The 20426-nt window shown below is 33.4% G+C and overlaps 1 protein-coding gene across 1 annotated transcript in view; it reads left to right on the top strand.

The window, feature by feature from the left end:
• LOC128997816 (cullin-1-like) overlaps window positions 1-20426 on the top strand; it is a 58948-nt gene that overhangs the window by 5561 nt on the left and 32961 nt on the right. The window contains exons 2-7 of the mRNA XM_054423553.1: window positions 1907-2078; window positions 4183-4354; window positions 10250-10359; window positions 11794-12002; window positions 17374-17528; window positions 18301-18594. Of these exons, the coding sequence (XP_054279528.1) occupies window positions 1927-2078; window positions 4183-4354; window positions 10250-10359; window positions 11794-12002; window positions 17374-17528; window positions 18301-18594 (1092 nt within the window). The 5' untranslated portion in view covers window positions 1907-1926. The remainder of the gene's footprint in view (window positions 1-1906; window positions 2079-4182; window positions 4355-10249; window positions 10360-11793; window positions 12003-17373; window positions 17529-18300; window positions 18595-20426) is intronic.

Genomic DNA, 20426 nt, shown 5'->3' on the forward strand with positions numbered 1-20426 from the left:
ACGGGTGGTTTTGGACACCCGGTATATATTATATATTATTATTATTATGTATTATATAAGGTGTACGGTTTAGTACATGACCTGGGTTGGATGATTATTTGGTACTAGCGCGGGGGTACGATCAATATAATAATAGGGCTATCAAACAAAATACACAAAATAAGCTATATAAACTATATATTTTTGGAATCAGCACAAAATTTACTACAACTTTACAATTTACCTTATGATGATAAGTCTTACCTGCACTTAGCTACACGACGGAATATAAAAACATTGAAAAAAAATTAATAATGCCAACAATTCGGAAAAACTTTTTTGTGGTAACCATTTAAACCCCCTATATTATTGTTCTTTGTCTTATTCTGAACAAAATGATATAGGCTATAATAATCCACAGTTATGTTGCTATTTCTAATTTTTATGATGGTTTAAAAATGATATTACATAATCAATAATATCCCTATGCCAGTACAGCGTTACACTAGTGCCAGCTCTAGGGTTGTTAAAACTGAGCCAGCGGAAAGTACTCTTTTCAATACAAATGATTTTTTTTTCAGTACTTTTATCCATTAGGCCTACCCCCCAGTTAAAAAAAACTGCAGACACACCAGCATGGTCTGACAAAATAGGTTCCAATACTTGGCATACTATGCTCGACCTATCAAGGTTTGTTATTATATTATCCAAGCAAGCTTCTTGTCTTGTGCTTTGGTCATTTAAACAATACAAATTCAAGGATCGAAGTAAATCAAGATAACAGTTACATTCATTAGATTCTTATTTTGTGTCTATATTAAAGTCTCAAGTTTTTAAGTTTACAAACTTTTCATTTGAAAATTCTAGGAGATACTCCAAATTATGAAAAAATGTATTGGTATCTGACTTAGGAGTACGATAAACTACAACAACAATGACATTAATCTTTGACAAAACTATAGCTGCTGCCTCAAAGCAAAGATCAACACAGCTAACCTATCAATCTATCAGTTTAAAATCAATAGAATTCTTCACAAAAATTGCGCTTCCACCCCTAGTTAATTGCGCATTTCTATAGAATATGCTACCTAATGCATAGCCAGTCGGTATGTACAGTGTTGATTCCTCTTTGCCAAGCCAATGTTCGTTTATTGTCAATATATCAAAGGGACATTTGTCTAACCATAATTCTAGAGCTTCTACCTTATTACGAATAGATTGTATATTTAAATGGTATACACTTAAGTCTCTGGTACAATGCAGGGGTAGGTCTACCTGGTGTGGATCGGTGTCTGGGACGGTGAGTTTCCCGCTGGCCTTGTGTTGTCTTCGAAGCTCAGGTGCTGTTCTCCGGTGTCATCTATTGATGTTTAAGCACCTTATACTAGCTAAAATTTTAGCAGACAACAAGTTAAAGTAGGAAAATGGATTTGAGGTTAGAAAGTAGTGGAGCAGTGGCCATCTTGATTTTACTATATGATATTATGACATTAATGTGCCCAATGTTGATGTAATGTCAGTTTAACATTGATTTCAGCATGTATATTTTAGGGTGATTTCTAAGCAGCCTTACATTCTTACTACCTTCTTATTATTTATTATTTCAATGGTAAGCAGTCAATTTACTGGAAGACAATTAGGAAGTGATATTTGTGGTACAAGATACGTCATTAATTAGCCTACTCATTTGTAGTATTTTTTACCTTAAGACCTGTGAATCATAGTAGACTTATTGGGTTTGCTCTAGTATTATTGATCTAAGTTGTAATTTGAATTTATGTTTTGTGTTCTGAGTTTTAGGGCGATTAGAACTCTATCTAGGTACTAGTGAATAGATATCAATTAACTGATAGCTGTTATTGAATTGATATTAGATTTATAAAAGTTTGAAGCTGATTGCACATTTGATTTTTAATGTTGATTTCAGATTATTACAAAAAAGCTGAAATGTCTAGTCACCGAAGCAGCCACCATAGCCAAAATAACCCTGGCCTTAAACAGATCGATCTAGACCAGATATGGGGCGATTTGCGGGAGGGCATAGACCAAGTCTATAGCCGCCAGTCTATGTTGAAGCCCCGCTACATGCAGTTGTATACGTATCCTTTTTGAAAATATCGGATTCATGTATTTCTTGACAAAAATGTTTAAGCCTTAGTAAAATTAATTGGTCCATATCACAAACCTTAGGCCTGCCATAAATACCAGTGATAACTTTATTAATGTTAAAGTACTCATATTATTTTGAGCTTTATTTTTAGCTTAAATTTAAACATTAAGTTAGGTGTACTTAATCTAAAACTATGTATTACAATTTATTTAAAACTATCCATTTCCATTTGGGAAATGCATTAAGGCGGTGCCACACCGCTGTCTGCGCCGTAACGTTACGTACATTTTGTAACGTTGTGCTGCTGATGCACAAGCCACACAGGGACAGACATCTGCGAACGTCACACAGCCCAATTTTGACTCAGCTCCAGGGTTCCCACCAACCTTGATAAAAATTACCCTATATCCATCACAATTTGTCCCTAGATGTCCTCAAGTGTCCTTAAATATGTCCCTATGCTTTTTAGCATAATTTTCATCAGATTTTTGAAATTTCTGACGTTATAAAACCAAGCAAATCCATTCACATGACACTATTTACTGTCTTAAAATATGTAAATAAATGTGGTTTGCACTACTATGCACACTTACTAATTATTTTATCAAAATAAGTAGGCTGCTATAATAATATACATAAGTTATAGCATGACATTTTATGTTAAATTACTAAAACAATATGCTATATTTTAACAAGTTATGCTAAATATTAGGCTGAATATATTTTGTGAGAACATGTAACAATTCATATATGACTACATATGTTAGGCCAAATAAGTAATGAATAGGCTACTTTTTATTGGGGTGATAGAAAATTTTCTTTTCTTTGAAATATGGGTCTAGGTATAAGATTAGTTAAAATCAAATAGGTACTTTTTGTTTGTATAAACTACCTACATCCATTTTTCATTTAAGGGAAATTTCCATGAAGGTTTCGATCAAATAAAAAAAATCCTATTTTTATTGCATGTTTCTATTTTGGAAAGACTAAACTAATTTTACACAAGTAGTGACAATGGTCTCGTTAAACCTATTTTTTCAATATTCAAAGCAACCATGTAGACAAATCGGCGATCAAAGTTTTACCAAAAACCCCAGAATTATCTTTTGAAATATAAATTAATGTGTCCTTCTGATATTTTGTTTAAAAGTTTGGCTACTGGTTTTATTTCAATTAAACTTAAAAAAATATATATTTTAGAGAATGTTATGCATGTTCCCTGAAAAAGCCTAGGGGCATGTGGTGCAGATGACCTCAGTGCGCATGCGCGTGGCCACAGAAGCATCGTTACATCTGCTCCCGATCGCTCGGCAAGCGATCCAGCAGTCATGTCTGCTGGAGTCGGCAGAGTCTGTCTGCGGAAGTGTGACTTAATCCATATGAAACCACGTTAAGCAATTGGCTCAAAAAATCTGAAGCGTAACATAACGTTATGGTGCAGACAGCAGTGTGGCACCGCCTTTAGTTTTTGTATTGTGTCAGCTTATGATGCTATTGTTGTTGCTAACCATGTTGTGGATGTTGTGGTGAATATTCTTGCTTAAGAACTTTTGACATATGTGGTGAATAGCCTACGGTAGTGACAATTATCTACAATGTAGTTCTTGATACAATTCTGAATATGACCATTTTTTATTTATCAATATTTTCTTACTATCCGTAAAATTTTAGTTCAAAGCGGCAAGAAAACAACATTGTGCTCTTCAATTGCGCCAATGTGCATCATATGTCTTTTGAATCACATTTGTTGAAGAAAGTTTTTGTACTTAAAGAACTAGAGATTACTTTTAACTTTCTTATGGGTCTAGATAACAGATTTTATTGAGTAATAAGTTATCCCATACAAATATTAATTTCCTTAAATCAGTTTTTTTAAACTATAGTTTACCAAAAAAATAATGTTTATGTATAAAATATACCAATCTTTTATTTTCAAATCTGGTAACCTATAGGGAAACCCTTAATGGGTTTTGAGAAAAAGTAAATTCATCCCAATCGAGTATTTTACATCAATTAAATAGTTTTTCTATTTGATCTTTTATTAGTATTTAGCTTACTGCAATCACTTTATTATTCCTTAACTGTAAAATTAGACATGTGTACAACTATTGTACAAGTGTGCACCAACAGGCGCCAAAAACCAGCAGCTCATCCAAAGTGAAAAAAGGATCTCAGACCACCACGGGTGGAGCACAGTTGGTTGGGCTAGAGCTCTACAAAAGATTAAGGGACTTCCTTCGAACGTATTTGGTCAACTTGTTAAAGGTTTGTTAATTTCCATGCAACTACTACAGTAATCTCTCGATATTCCACTTAAAACAAGGGAATGGTTGGCAAGATTTACAGAAAAGTTACACAAGTAAAAGACCATTTCAAATATTAAACTTGAGATATCTTATGGATTCAAAATAGTTAACACTACAATAAAACGCTTCAATGCAAAGCTGTTCAATGTAAAATGCCTCATGGACATGGATTTTTGAAATTGGTTTCATCAGTTAGTAAATCATAAACACAGTGATTCCATATGTAGGATATAACTGACACTATGTTCATTTACAGTAACAGTAAGAAATTATAACAGAAGGTCCAAAAAACCATTGTTGTAAGTGCTAGGCCAACTTGAAAAGTTGTAATTGTTAGGCCCTTTATTATTTTGTTGTTGTATGATTGTAAACCTTTTATTTTGATAAATAAAGCACTTTTTCATTTAATTCATTCATTCATTCATTCAGTAAGAAATTAAACTCTGTTTAAGAGAGTGTAACCTAGATTTTGGTCTGTTGTGTGTGCGTGTTTCAGGTTTTGTCCCAGTTTTTGTCAGCAGCAGGCAGTTCTTTGCTGGGCAAAATTAATTAGTGTTTATTTTCAGAGTTAATTTTCTCTCATGTACAGAAATTAATTACTGTACAATACAAATCTTGATTGTAATGTACTAATAATTGTAAAAACATGCTAATTCATGTCAAATATTTACAAATTGTTATAGGACAAGTTATTCACTTACTACTACAGCTCCATTATGTTGTTAAATGTTAGTATACTTTTTTCAAAGCAATACAGATACAATCAAAGTTTTTTTATTTGGCTAGATTATTGGAGAAGCTGTATCTAGAGCCGAAACCCCGAGCCGGGGGCTGGATGGCCGAATTATTGAGGAACTACTGTAAATAATCTTTCGTATTCATGCTCAAAATGATGTTAGGTAGTGAAAAAACTATTTAATGTTTATTCATTGTTTGGAATAGCAATGATGTGAAAGTTTTTGTCATCTGATGGGTAGAAAATACATCTGCTATTGTGAGTGACATAATATCAGAACTCTTGTCTTTTTAAGTAATTAACCCTCAAAATCGTCAAATGAATTAATCCTCAATAAAGATGAAAGCTCAATAACTTTTTATTGGATACTACACCAGGGTTGCCACCAGCCATGAAAACCTTGAAAAGCGTGAATTATGCGTGAATTTAGGTGACCATGAAAAAGTGCGTGAATTATGCGTGAATTTCGTCATTGGACCATGAATTCTCAAAATCATTATTAACAATTCAGCCAAAACCCCTAAATGTGCTGAATCAAATACTCCGTATTAAAACCATTCTCGAAATGAACACCGAGATAAAACGTCAAAGTGGGAGTGTCGAGATAAAAAGTTTTGTTGCCATGGCACGAACAGAAACGATTGCGTAGTTTATTCAAGGTCAAATCCGATCGCAACCGACGTCAGCCGAGTAGTCTAGAGATGGGAATTATCGTTGTTTTCCGGCAACGGTTATAACGATAACGCAGCTGCCCAATAACGTATTGCGGCAACCTGTTATTTCAATAACGATTGCCAGCTCGTTGCCGCTATAAACCGTTGTCCGCCGGTCGGTGTTGCTGTTGCGGCGTTCAGTTATCATTGTCGGTTGATCAGTTCAGTTTTCAGTTGTAATCGGGACTCGGGAGTCGGGCGTTGCCGCGTTGTCCAGACAGGATGCGTTATTCTAGTTCGTTTCAGAAGTTATCGTTGCTCTGGTCTGGTAGCGTTGCGGCAACGGCACTAATGGCAATGCATGTTTTCGTTTTCGTTGTCGCGCGGCTTTCCTGCAACATTGTGTAGATAGATACGTTATTATAATAACAGGGAGTTCTCTGCAACGTGTTGCCGCGATAACGTTGCCGTGGCCGCAACACTGTTATTCATCCTGTTATTCCTGTTATGTTATAACGCCCATCTCTACCACCGAGTTATTGTCTGTGCGAGTACCGATCTACCGATAAAATCGATGCTTTCGGAGCTAAAACATCGATCACATCGATGTTTGTTCCGAGTTTCTCGTCTGTTGTCTGTTCTCTGCACTGTAACAGCCAATTAACCTAAAACCAATACAATTCAGTTACGGAAAACATCAATATTTCATATTTCATTACTTTTGTTGGCCTAAAAGACCGATGTAACAAACCAAATCATCGGTTCGGTAATCTACCATCGATGTAAACAAATAACTTCGAACATCGATAGAAAAGACATCGATGTTTCGAAAACATCGACAATCGGAATTGATGCTCGCTCTCATTCTCTACTCTCTACTCTAGTGTCTGTCTAGTGTTCGTGTGGAAGGAAATACAGAGTAACCATAACCTAAAAGTTTTAAACTGATCTGAAACTTAGAAACGAGTCAAACGTTTGAAGTTTGAAGTAGTGGTGGACACTGGACAGTAAGATCACTTGTTGCACTCGTGATTCAGTTTTGTGCTTCTTATAATTGATTACCCAACACTCAGTGGAACAAGTGTTCAGATTAAATATTTTTTATTACTGATATATTATACTTCCGATACTTTATAACGTTAAAATAAGAAGTACCTTGCCTTGCCATAAAGGTCAAAATGGCTTGCGCCGGCTGGAACTTAATCGTCTTCTGTGTTTGTTTTGGTCAAATATGTCGTCATTTCAAACTACTGTCAGTGTTGAGTAAATGTGTTACAACGTGAGATTAAGTTTATTTATTTAGGCCTAAGTTGCAAGAAGTCAATGTTGTGCTGAAAAATGGTGATTTCGTTCTGAGGAAGGTAAATGTAAATGTTTTGTTGAAGCATATAACTAGGTGTTTTCAGTCAATACGAATCTAACTAAGTTTTTAATGAGATGTAAATTTAATTAAATAATTGTTTTAACTGTGATTTAAACCTGTGTAGGCAAATAATAATATATAAACTGATCCAATCTGAAGAAACATCCTCCTAACTAAGTTTATTTTAACCTTTTCTGTAATGTAATTAATTTTTTTTTTATTACTTAATGTAAGTTAGCCTATGTCTAAACTTACATACATTCCATTACTTTTGTTTCGTTCTTAGCATTAACTAAATATTTATTTACATAATCTTACCTTTTTAGAGTGTTTTTATCAGTCAGTCGGTAACCTTTAATCTTCTCAATAAATAGAAGTTGGTTCAGGCCTAACTTAGCCAAGATTCAGTTTTGGATTACAATGTAGTCTAGCCTACTGTGTTACAGTATAAAGTAATAAATTGCATGTGCGTTTTAGTAGGCCTAGATATGGCCCATTCATTACCAAGTTAACCGTTTCTTGATCATGTTCTTAACATTTGTTTTTATAGTAGCCTATTATCTTAATTTGATGTTTAGACAGTAAAGTTCTAGGCCATTGCTGGATTAACTAAGTTAAACCTTTTATGTTTGGATGCAATGTTTTTTAGGTTAGGCCAAACCTAACTACCAATCCGACTAATTTTTTAATTTACTATTTCGTCTAACGTTTGAATTTATCATTAGGCCTATGATGTTGTTAAATCAGATGTTTCAATTTTTTTTTAATAATTACATCTTATTATCACACACAAGATTTTTATTAATCCTTTTTCATCTGTGATTTTACTTTTTTAGACTGGATAAATTATATTAAATTCTTATTTTTAACTCTAAAATAAACGCATTAAATGTGTTTTATTTGATAGTAGCACACAAAACTATATATTGTCGATAAATTAATGTACAATTCTGAACTAGGCAACACTCTTTTATGGTGAAATTGTGCGAGCATATACCCCATGAATTTTTCAAAACTACCAATGAAAACCTTGAATTATGCATGAATTTTTTTATCTCACTTTGGTGGCAACCCTGTACACCAAGCCCAATAAAATGAATGAAATTAAATTATCTCTTGTTTTTAGTATATCTCCAAATCACTTGTAGTAAATATAGTAGTGGTTTAAATACCTTAACCTACGACAGTTTTTTTTTTTTTTTTTAAGTAGCCGTTTCAGTTCAGTTCTTACAATTGAAAAGTTTCTCACAACAGATTGTTTACTTTCATAACAGCATAGTTTTACTCATAACAACACGGGTAACGGACCAATGAGGTTTAAGGATTGATAGAGAAGAAGTAAAATTGTAATGATTTGAACTTCAACTAATCAACTGTTCATCCCAATTTAATCGTTGAGTGGTGCAATTAGTGTTTCGTACCATATTTCGTTGCATCACTGTCAGTGGCAATGAGAGGTTATAAACGAAAACTTCTTAAGTTATGAGTACCTAGTGATTTTTTGTAATTAAAACACTGTCATAGATAAAATAGTGTACGCAACTCGTGTAAATAGTGTTAATGACACTCGTAGAAGTTTTTACTCGCCAAGGCTCATATCTTAAATTTTCTACTCGTGTCGTTATCACGCAATCGTTACTATTTACTGCCGGAGTGGTTCTTGTCTTGTTCTAGTCTGTCTAGGCTACTGGTTTCGACTCTCAAAAGGATTCTTCATCAGGCCACAAGGTCTCAATTTTTCGTTCAATTAGAACAATGACGAAAACACGTAAACACTTATTTGGCCAATAGCTACGAAGTTAAATGTGTGGAGACGTATTCAGCGCGGCAGGCTGGTATAGACTAGCGTTTGTTATCACTCCCATATTCCTTATCGCCACCCCCTTCTCTTTTTGGTACTCGTTTCTTCCTTGCATCGAACTATAATATTTTTAGGAATCGCTGATTCTTAAATTATAGCCTATTGCATTTAAATGCATTATATTATAATTATTGTAAATTAAATTGTTGGGGTAAGCTGATGCTCTGTTGAGATCTCTTGAGCAGGTGTTGGTTTTTTTTTATGAGGTTGTGGCCTCTTTTAAGCTTGCTTTTAACCTTGTTCCTCTTGAGCAGGTGTTGTTTTTTTCTTTCTATGGAACGTATCCAGCAAAGCAAGGGGTGAGCCGGTACAGTAAGTACGAAGGTGAGCTGGTTCCATCGAGGAGGAGGACACGCTTTTTTGTTCTATTTTCGGTTAAAAATGGACATATCATGTTCAGCAATAACATGACATAACATAAAAAAATATAAAATCAGTAGAAAAAATTTAAGCGCTGATTACAACTTTAAAAATTCCATGTTTCAGCGTACAAAATTTGATATTCCAAAAACACTCCAATTTTGTACATAGCTTTTGAATAAAAAAACCTAAAAAAACATGTATTTTGAATCCATTTGGCAAAATAAGTTTTTGCAGTAGATGTGGATTGTACAGCAAGACTCTCATGTGGATTGTAAAATAAGACTTGTTATCAAGGTTGACTTCTTATCGAGGTTTGTAATAACATGTGATTAGGTTGTAGGTGTAAAATAATTTTAAGGGGATTTGAAAATGACACTTGTTATCAAGGGCGACTTTTTATCGAGGGTCTTCTTATCAAGGTTCCACTGTATTTACAAATTAACAACAACAGAAACAAGAAATTAAATAAATTCTTATAAAATCTGATACTGCTTAAAAAATATTAAAGTTAAACTAAGACATATGAGTACCGGTATACATGAATTTTTAGTTCAAGACCAAGCCTATAATTCAAGACCAAGCCTATAATTCAAGACCAAGATAATTAAAATAGGACATATAATACAAAAGTTATATCAATTTTAAAAATTATAAAAAATACGTTGATTTTCAGCTAATCAATTTTATTTAATGTAGTGAGATATATATATTTTTTTACTATATTCCTTTAAATTTGATCAATAACAACCTAAATATATTACATTTAAAAGATTAAAGCTGAAAATAAAAAAATACACCTTAAGGAGTGCCAAATCCCCTTTAATGTTTCGCCTGATTTTTATTAAGTATATTTTTTGATATTTGTTCCTTTATTATAGGACGGTTTGGACCTGATGGACGAAGACGTGCTGCAGTTCTACACTCGCCAGTGGGAGGAGTACCAGTTTAGCTCTAAAGTGCTCAATGGTGTCTGCGCGTACCTCAACAGGTAAACTGCTCTGTCATTTTGCTAACAAAACGTCTTCTCCACAGATTTTCATGACAAAATTGAGTGATGGGTCGGGCATATAAAAATCAATTTGAATATTAATTTTTAACTGGCTAAGACATTTTGGGAAATTTAGTAGGCTATTAACAGCATTAGCAACAACTTTTTTAGTTGCATTAGCAACGTTTTTAGTTGTATTTAGCAACACCATTTATAAATAAACTTAAACCACCATTGATATTTTATGTCAGGAGATTTTCTTAAGAAAACCTTTTTATTCCTGCACCCATGTTCAGAAAACTCAAGCTAATTAAACAATTAGAATGTTAAGTAACCCTTTCCATGCTATTCCTTAAAGATTTTTTCGGACGAATGCAGACAGAAGGGGGTGTCTTAAGTACAAAATGCCAAGAACGTTGGTTATCGCCTAGTTAGATAATGTACCGCGTCACTTCCTGTTAGGTAAAATATAGATACCTTTTTTGATACTAATACTATTGAATTAATTAGACCTACATACTAAGATGTACGTTCAGGTTACAATACCATTATTTTGATTTCAACTTTCAACTAGACAAGGCCCAACAAATTCATGATATTACTATTCAAAAGAACTGTACACAATAACTATAGCCTATCTTACATTGTATCAGCAAATTATTTATGAAAAATCTCATAGCATGTTCTATCGTTCTTGTATTAATTATTATTGGTTTTCTTCGGTAAAGAATGTTTTTGAAATTATTTTTCATGACCGGAAGCCAAGTTATTGCACAATCACAAAACATATGTACCACTGTCACTTCCATGAATAGCAGAAAAGAAACAACTGGTTAAAAACTACCCAGTTAAGTGCAGAGTATGCATGGTGAGCCAGTGGCTCAGTTAATAGCGCAACAGATGTGTACTCTAAAGGAAGCTATAGCAAAGTCTTCGATTTGCTCATTTAATCATTACAGTTCACTCTTGTAATGTACAGACTCACCTCTTGCTTTGCAGGATATATGTGCAAGGCCTACGTATACGGGCAGGTGCTAAAACAGTTAATTGCATATAACAGCAATTATAATCCTCTTTATCGTTGCTGTAAATGCAATTAAAAAAAAATTATGAAAATTTAAGAGGTTTTTAAGTACGACTGTATTTGCAATGAATAAAAATATGGTTCAACTGCTATTTTTGGCTGAAATATGTACATGCCCATTAAATATATCAATTTGTTGGTAACAATAATTTTAAGTTATGTCTGTGTAGTGTGTTCTAAATTAAATTAAGCTCATCCTATCCTATAGTGAGCTTGCTATTTCTTTCCAAATCCTATTATTCTTTTCCCTTTTATTCACATTCAGTCCTTTTTTCCTTTCCCAGACATTTTTATATTAGGCACAAACTTCTGTACCAAGGTATATATTATACGGACCAATTTGGCAACAGGCACTGGGTACGGAGAGAGTGTGAAGAGGGGAGAAAAGGAATATTTGAAATTTATCAACTGGCATTAGTAACATGGCGAGAAAACCTATTCAAACCTCTCAACAAGCAAGTGACCAATGCAGTGCTCAAATTGATTGAGCGTGAGCGCAATGGAGAAACTGTCAATACAAGACTGGTCTCTGGAGTAATCAACTGTTACGTTGAACTAGGTAAGTAAATTAATCTACAAATGCAAATATGCCATACATATCAATTAGTGATGTGTTGATACCAAAATTTATCAATTCTCAATACCGATACCATTATTTTATAGTTTTACAAAATTTTCAGAATGAATTGGTTTTACTTAGTGGTTTTTACACCAAACTCTGTCTTTCTATCCTTTTATAAAGTACTAGCTGTACCCGCGGGCTTTGCCCCGTTTAACTTCATATGTGAGCTCGTTCGCATGGCTCAATCACGTCCTGGTTGAAGTTCGTTCGCTACGCTCACTCACCTTTAGGTTGGAGCACGTTCGCTGCGCTCACACGTCCTGGTTGAAGTTCGTTCGCTACGCTCACTCACCTTTAAGTTGGAGCTCGTTCGCTGCGCTCACTTGCCTTCAGGTTAGCTCGTTCGCTACGCTAACTCGCCCCCGGGTTGAAGTTCGTTCGCTTTGCTCACTCACCTTTTGGTTTAAAATTAGCTGTTGTCAAATATATTAAAAAAAAATAATAGTGCTGCACTCTGTTGGTAATCCTTGTAACTTTAATGCTATTGAACATCATAGAACAGAAACAACTTGTTTAATTGAAACAGCTGTTAAGATTCATTTATTCCATTTAAATGTGAGTACTCATTAGGTTAACATGGGAAACTCCAGAGCCACTGGGGCGGAGCCCGAGAGTCCGATCAGAATAAAAACCACTTAGTTTTCCTATTTAATGCCTAAAGAATCAGTGTACCAAATTTCAGCCTCCTAGGTAAATGGGAAGTGAGAGAATTAGTGATGAGTGAGTGAGTGAGTGAGTGAGTCAGTCAGTGAGGGCTTTGCCTTTTATATATATAGATTTTTGAGGTAATGAGTGTGTTTTTCAAGTAAAAAAAATAAATTTTAAAGCAGTGAAGCTAACTATCCAATTTAAGTTTTTAAACCCTCCTAAACACATGAAATAAATACCATATTTAAGAGAGTGTACACCTCTAGCCAGATATTTTCAGTCAGGCCAAACTCGAGGTAATATCGTGATCATTTCCCGCGGTTGTAAAGACATCATGTCATCTTCTGGGATCACTGCAAAATTCAGAATATCTTTCTCAGTCACGGAAACATCATCACTGTCTTTCAGAGTCGCGGCAAAATCTTGGATATCGATCAGCGGTAACAGAAACACGATCATCATCTCTCGTGGTCGTGTGGAGATCATCGTCGTCTTCCGCTATTGTGGCAAATTCATAGGGGTCTGCGGGTCCCCGATTTTTTCGGGTCGGGTCGGGCCAGCGGAAGGCCCGAGAGACCGGTCGGGTCAGAGATTTGTTCGGGCCAAGATCGGGTCGGGCCAAAAAAAATTATTATTATTTTCAAAGTTATAATAAGTAATTTTCAAAGAAACACTCTTATATATATTATTACAGAGGAATTAAAATGTTAAAATTAGAATTAAATATTAAGTTTGCTCACGTTTAAGAACAAAGACACAACAGAGCAATTGCCTTACTGTCACTAGCCAGAGCCAGTCGTCTACTGACAAAACAAAAGCCGTGACTCAACAGTGCAAAGAAAACGAAGTCAAAAGAAAGACTATTTATCCAGAGGTCCCATTTTAATTATTTATTGTTTATTCCATACCTAGTTTAAAATATATTTTAGTATTTTATTTACATAATAAATTATAAACAAAAGAAATATCTGATATAGTGTACAGATCTGTATCTTGTTCTTTTATTTTCCTATTGTCCTTTTTGTCATTCAGTAACAAAACAAAACAACACTTCTGATCGTCTGGTTAGGCATTGTATGGTCACTATTTCCTTTTTTTTAAGTATCAAGTATCAGCAAGTCTACAAAGAGGTTAGGCCTAAATATTTTATAATTTTATTTTATGAAAGTTTTCATCAGTAAAATTATTTTTTTCTTAGGTTAGATAGAGTTTCAAAAAAGATATTTCTAAGATGCAATACAATATTTACAAGACACAAACTACCATGAATTAATTTCTTTATAAATTATCTGTAACAGTTTTATATTTTTGAATAAAGAAAATATATCTTTTTGTCTCTACTTCCTTGTTTCGTTACTTGCATTTTGTCAGCAATTGGAACAACCAGGTGGTGTAATAGGGGCGGGGGAGGGGGAGGGTCTATGACCTTGAGTGTCCCCGGGCCTGGCTCGGGTTGTGTAAGAGGGGAGGGGAGGGGAGGGGGAGGGTCTGTAACCTTGAGTGTCCCCGGGCCCGGCTGTGAGAGTGATTCATGGTTTTTTGTTTACATTCTACTACCCTTCCTTCCGAGAAAAAGACCCTACGGTTTCAAAAACATTGACTTACAGTATAAAAACATTGAGTTGTGTTGCTAATTAGGGCACTATAATGTCTCTGCTGTCTGCTTATGTTGCCAAATTAGCATTTAACTTTCTTTTCTCTTGATTTAATATAATTTTCTATATATTAAGAGTTCCTTTTTGGGTACCTAATAATTGTGATATTGTTTGACTTGAGTTTATGGATTTTTAATTCTTTTCATTTATTAGCTAAAATCAGTTGTTTTAGGATCTCTTGCAATACCTATAACTGTGCCTATAACTGTGTATCTATAACTGTGTACCTATGACATGATATGCAATTTTTACAGTCTTTACTATAACTATACCATAAACAATGTATGTGTGCTATTTTTACTGTTTTAGAGTTTTATAGTAAATTAGTTTACACAATATCTTTTCTTCAATGAGTTCTCCACTTGTCATGTTGCTTAGTCTATTACTATTTTAGGCCCTATAAAAAATAATTCCTATGTAAAGCTGTAGGCCTACTAATGTCAATAATAGATAATTCTTTATTTATGATGATGTAACTAATAATGCTATTGTAAGTGTGAGGTTTTTGTACTTAGGAGGTTAGGAGGCAGGGAATGAATGATTCATATTGCATGGTGGAAACATAGAATTTTTATTTTCTTCTTGCTTGCAGTCTTGAAGCCAGTCCACAGGCCCTAAACTTGTGATAAGGTTAATTGATTTGTTTATGATCCTTTTATATTAAGTTCCATTACAAACTTGTTGTAATATAGCTGTTTAGATATTTCAACAGTTATGAAAATGGGAAAGAATGGCTTGATATAAAAAATTATTTTCTTCTTTCTTGCAGTTGAGGCAACTTCTAAGCTGTAAATAAGTTATGAACATGAAATAATATACATAAATACATTTTTTCCCATATGTTATTTTCAAGTAATATTAAAAACACAGATAGGAGTTAAAAAAATATAAAAAATCCGGTAATTAATAATTTTAGGCCCGACCCGATTTTGGCCCGAAACCCGAGGACCAAAATTATCGGCCCGACCCGACCCGACCCGAACCAAAAAAGTCTGACCCGCAGACCCCTACAAATTCATTAACATTTTTCAGCCATGTAGACATAATAATCGTCTTCCATGGTCGCACAAAATTCTGATAATCACCTGCGGCTGTGTAGACTTCATCGTTGACTCCAGCGCTCATAGAAACGTCATCGTCATCATGCGCAATCACAGCAAAATCATAAACATGTCCCATGGTCATGTAGACATCATCAACTCTAGCAGTTACGGAAATGTCATTGCCATCTTCCACAGTCGGTCACAGAAACTTTAACGTCATCGTCGTCTTGCGCGATCATGGCAATAGCGGTAATTTTTTATTGCTGATGGGTATCGGTATCGGAATCGACTTTTAACAGTCGATTCTCAATACCAATACAAACATCCCCAAGTATCGGTGGTATTGAGAATCAACATCCTAAATATCAATACTTAATAACTGTACGAATACTAATAATTTAATATATTATTCAAATGATATGCTTTTGCTATTGGTTTTTATCGATAATTTCGCCACTATTTAGTGTAGTTTGTTTTTATTGTTAGTAGATGTTAGCCGTTTTAGCTTATCTCAAGAGATATGCAGCAAGATCCTGCTGAATAATCATAATGTGGTGAATAATTACACTAAGGAACTGTTGAGATTGAGTAAACAACCTACATTAGTAAAATATTAGGGATGGTCAAGTCTCGAAATTTCGGGAAATTTTCGGGAAATTTTAAATCTCGTTACACGAGACGAGATTTCTTTTTGGCCGAGATTTTTATCAAGACGAGAATTAAAAAAAAAAAAAAAAAAAAAAAAAAAAATTAAAAACGCCTGCAGAAAGTCAATGCAATACCCGCAATACAGGAGCGTGTTGTAGTTGCGTTTCCTTTGCGAAGGCGTTCTTATTTAATTAATTCTTCAAATGTAAATATTACTTTAATTATTTTAATAACATTTGAGAAGTTTTGTTAAATGTTAGCAGTGTGAGGAATGTTTTATTACTATAAAAAAGTCAAAACAAGTAACTATTTTATACAAATTAATATTTTATTTTATGATTTATTTTATTTTAGGATAAGTTGAACTCTATCCTAACTGATATCACTATGTTTCCTAATCGTAGGCATTTTTAATAATTTAGGCGTGATTAATAAAAAAATGTTATGCTGATGTTTTTTAATAAAAGATTGTAAATATTCTTGCCTATTATCATTATTTTTGTATTTAAACAGTCATCTAACAATGTTACAAAATCAGGTAAAAATTCCGAACGTGCATTTCCCTTTGTGTATGAGAAGGGAAATCCCGTCTCGATCTCGTCTCAAAATTTTATGAGAAATAAAAAATCTCGTCTCGTCTTGTCTCGAACTAAAAATCCAATCTCGTCCATCCCTATAAAATATAATACAGTTCTGAGGCTATAGTAGATTTTATTTTCTTCCTCTATTATACATTTTATTTAACTTCATATAAACATAATCAAAATGAAATTAGTTTGTGTAAAGTATTTTTTTTTTTCAAAATTACAACTAGTTTTCTAGGGAATATGTTTTTCAATAATTTTATGGTGCAGCATAAATCAAGTTTTCTTCTACCAAGTTTTAAAATTAGGTAGTGAATAACAAAGAGTTCTAACTCAACTATATTGTATTTACTTTGAATAAATTAGGGTTTTCTGATTTAAGCTAAAACAATAACTTTTGTAGTTGTTGGTGGTTGCCATCTCAATTCTGATGAGTTACTCCAATAATTATTGTGTTAACTTTGCCTGGGTAAATAAATAATTTTTCATTTCATTTCATTGTGATACGGTAATTTAACAGAACCAGAGTTTTTTTTCCTTCTTAAAAATCGATGTTATCTAATTGATGTGTAAATTTATCTTATTAGTTGTTAATTTTTATAAAATATTTTTAAAACATTTAAAAACATGTCAAGATGCTTGTAATTTTTATACTTGGCAGTATTTACTTACCTTAACCCTTCTTAATTAACCTATACCTATTGCCTAATGCCTATATTTGACTTTAAAGGTTTGAATGAAGAAGAGCCCTCTGCAAAAGGTCCAAACCTTTCTGTTTATGAGAATTCCTTTGAGCAAGTGTTCCTGGAGGACACAGAACGATTTTACACTAGAGAAAGTACAGAGTTCCTATGCCAAAATCCCGTCACTGAGTACATGAAAAAGGTAGATTAAACAACTTATCTTGACTTTTGCTTTTGTTTTTTAAGTTAGAAGGTTTTATTTTTCATATTGGCCAAAATGGGACCAATTATTTGTTTAAATACACTATAAAAAGTTTTAATGTTATCTATTAGGATACTTATTTAAGTCAATAGTTTGGAGAACTTTGTCAAATTATATTTAGTTTCTTTTTAGTTCAGAATAAAACTTCTCCACTCAACTTTTTGTACAATTCAGTGATAATAAGTAAAAGTACTAACTTATGAAAAACTTAAACTGGTTGGCAGTTAGTTGTAAAGTTTATACTAAACATCATTGCATAGTATTCAGTTGATCTTATGCCATAAAACAAATATCAAGCATTATATACGTACCATACAGTCCATAATTTTCCCATGTATTCTAATTAATAATCAATCTGACGATACTTGCATATATCTGACTGTTTTATAAGTTATATTCACATTTAGTATATCTGACTATTTTATAAGTTATATTTAGTAGTCTCATATTCTGATTTTAGATGTTGGCAAATTTTGTCACTTTGTTTTGTCCTTAAAGAAATAAACTGATATCAAAAGGACAGCATTTAAAATATTTGTACAGTATATATTGTGTATCTCTGCATGGATTGCACCATTTTTAAGTGGTTTAGGGTTTAAAGAATAAGATATAAGAACGCAAACCCCATGTGTCTGTTTTACAAAAAAATGTTATATTTATTGTTTGGTTGGTAACTCTTACATGGATTGTTATTTCCTTTGTTGCAATCTAGGCAGAACAGAGGCTATTTGATGAACAAAAGCGAGTTCAAGTTTATCTACATGAGAAAACTGCTGAAAAGCTTGCAAAAAAATGTGAGCAAGTTCTGATCGAGAAACACTTGGAGATGTTTCACTCCGAGTTTCAGCATTTGTTGGATAAAGACAAAAACGAAGATTTGGGTCGAATGTACTCCCTAGTTGCCCGCATCACTGATGGCCTAGGAGAGCTGCGGAATCTGTTAGAGCTTCATATATCCAGTCAAGGTCTCGCTGCCATTGAAAAATGTGGCGAATCAGCTGCTAATGTAAGTAAAGATTGTTTATATTACCTATTTAGCTGAGTTTCACTAACAATGAGATTGGGAAAACATTAAATATATTCTATGTTTAACCTGATCTGTACAAGAATTGCATAGTAGAATTAATTCTTTAGAATAAAGCAGTGAGACAGATCTAATTTAGCTTAAGCATGGTGATTGTTGTGAAACAAAATTAAATCATCTGTAGATTGTTAGTTTCCTCCACCATACTTGTTAAACCAATGTAGGCCTATATTATTTTTCATTTCATAATAATACAAATTCTTTTGAAACTGAATGTGCAACACAGGATGATTTCGAAAGCACTGATGTATTTACTTTATTTGTTTAGGGATTCGAGCCGCTACCCAAAACGGTTTAAGGTACTTTCCCCCTACCATTTTTTTTTCCTTTTTACACAACCCCTTGGCTTCACTTTTCCATATTAAAGCATTGAATTGATCACAAACATTGACCAGGGTGCCATGGTCACTTTGAACCAACAGCCAGACAGTTTAGACAATCAATTCACACAACATTATGTTGTTAGCTTTTCTTGCAAGTAATGATTGGTAAGAACATAGCTGTATCAAGTATCACTGTGTGTCCATAATTCAATCTTTAAAAGTCGTTCAAAACATGGTCAACTTTTCAACTGCCGTACTTGATACAATTAATTGTTGAGATACCTTCCATAGATCAAATATCTGATCACATAAAGAAAACACGAATCTTTCTTTTTCCATATGAGGAGGGGTTTGAACACCACCAAAAAGGTTAGGGGTGTGCGAAGCAGCAAAAAATTTTTTATTCAAAGCAACGATTTGATTAAAAAGATTTTTGATTCAATTCGATGCAACTTAATTTGAAGCAATCCGGTATTTTTCTATTCATAATTGTCAATTGAGTGGATTAGCAATAATTAAAATTTACAACATTTGTGTAATGCAAATTTTTGTTGATGTGGTATTAGGCCTATACATACATGACATATGCATTTTAGGTGAACAAATATTTATTTTCAATCATATATTAGGAGAACCTGTATTGCTGGGAATGTCAGTGAGCTGCTTTGCCTATTTTATAATTTTTACTTGCAGAATCATATTGGTAAGCATGTTACCTATTTTATAATATTGATTTTACAAATAAAGGTATGTTTTGGTGTAAACAAATAAAAACATTTGTAAGATTTATACTGGAACTTTCAATTGGTTTACATTGATAAAATGATATGATAGAAGCAGACCTAAAAAAATACCAAATTTATTGGTCTAAAACATCAATAACTAGTTAAGTATCAACATCAAGTAAACATTTTTCAGACTTGTTTTTTTTTTTAATTGATTTTGGAGTTGCCTATCTAGTTTTGGCTATGTTTATGGTAATAAAGCATGTCTCACACTGCTTACATCAAGACAAACAAAGAAAACCTCTCAATATTTACAATATCAAAACAAAAAAAAGCAATATTTAAATGCAAAGAATTAATTACATAAGAACGCCTTGTAAAGGAAACGCAACATCAACACGCTCCTGTATTGCGGGTATTGCATTGACTTTCTGCAGGCGTTTTTCGTATATAGATACTGACTCCCTTATGAATTGAATCGTTCTTGACCACCACTGAATCAAATTGCGATTTGATGTATCAAATCAAATCGGAATTTCGATGCATCGCACACTCCTAATTATGATATATGCAAACTGCACCAAATTTGTGGATACCAAAACTTGATAACATTGTTTTCTGCTATTCTTTCTACAGCACGGTCTGAATCATCCGAAAACATTAAGTGATACTTATTTAATCACCCAATGTCCAAACAAAGTAGTCT

This window comes from Macrosteles quadrilineatus, unplaced genomic scaffold (genome assembly GCF_028750875.1).
Source record: "Macrosteles quadrilineatus isolate MER2022 unplaced genomic scaffold, UCM_ALF_1.0 Scaffold_7__1_contigs__length_78375512, whole genome shotgun sequence".
NCBI classification, from domain to species: domain Eukaryota; kingdom Metazoa; phylum Arthropoda; class Insecta; order Hemiptera; family Cicadellidae; genus Macrosteles; species Macrosteles quadrilineatus.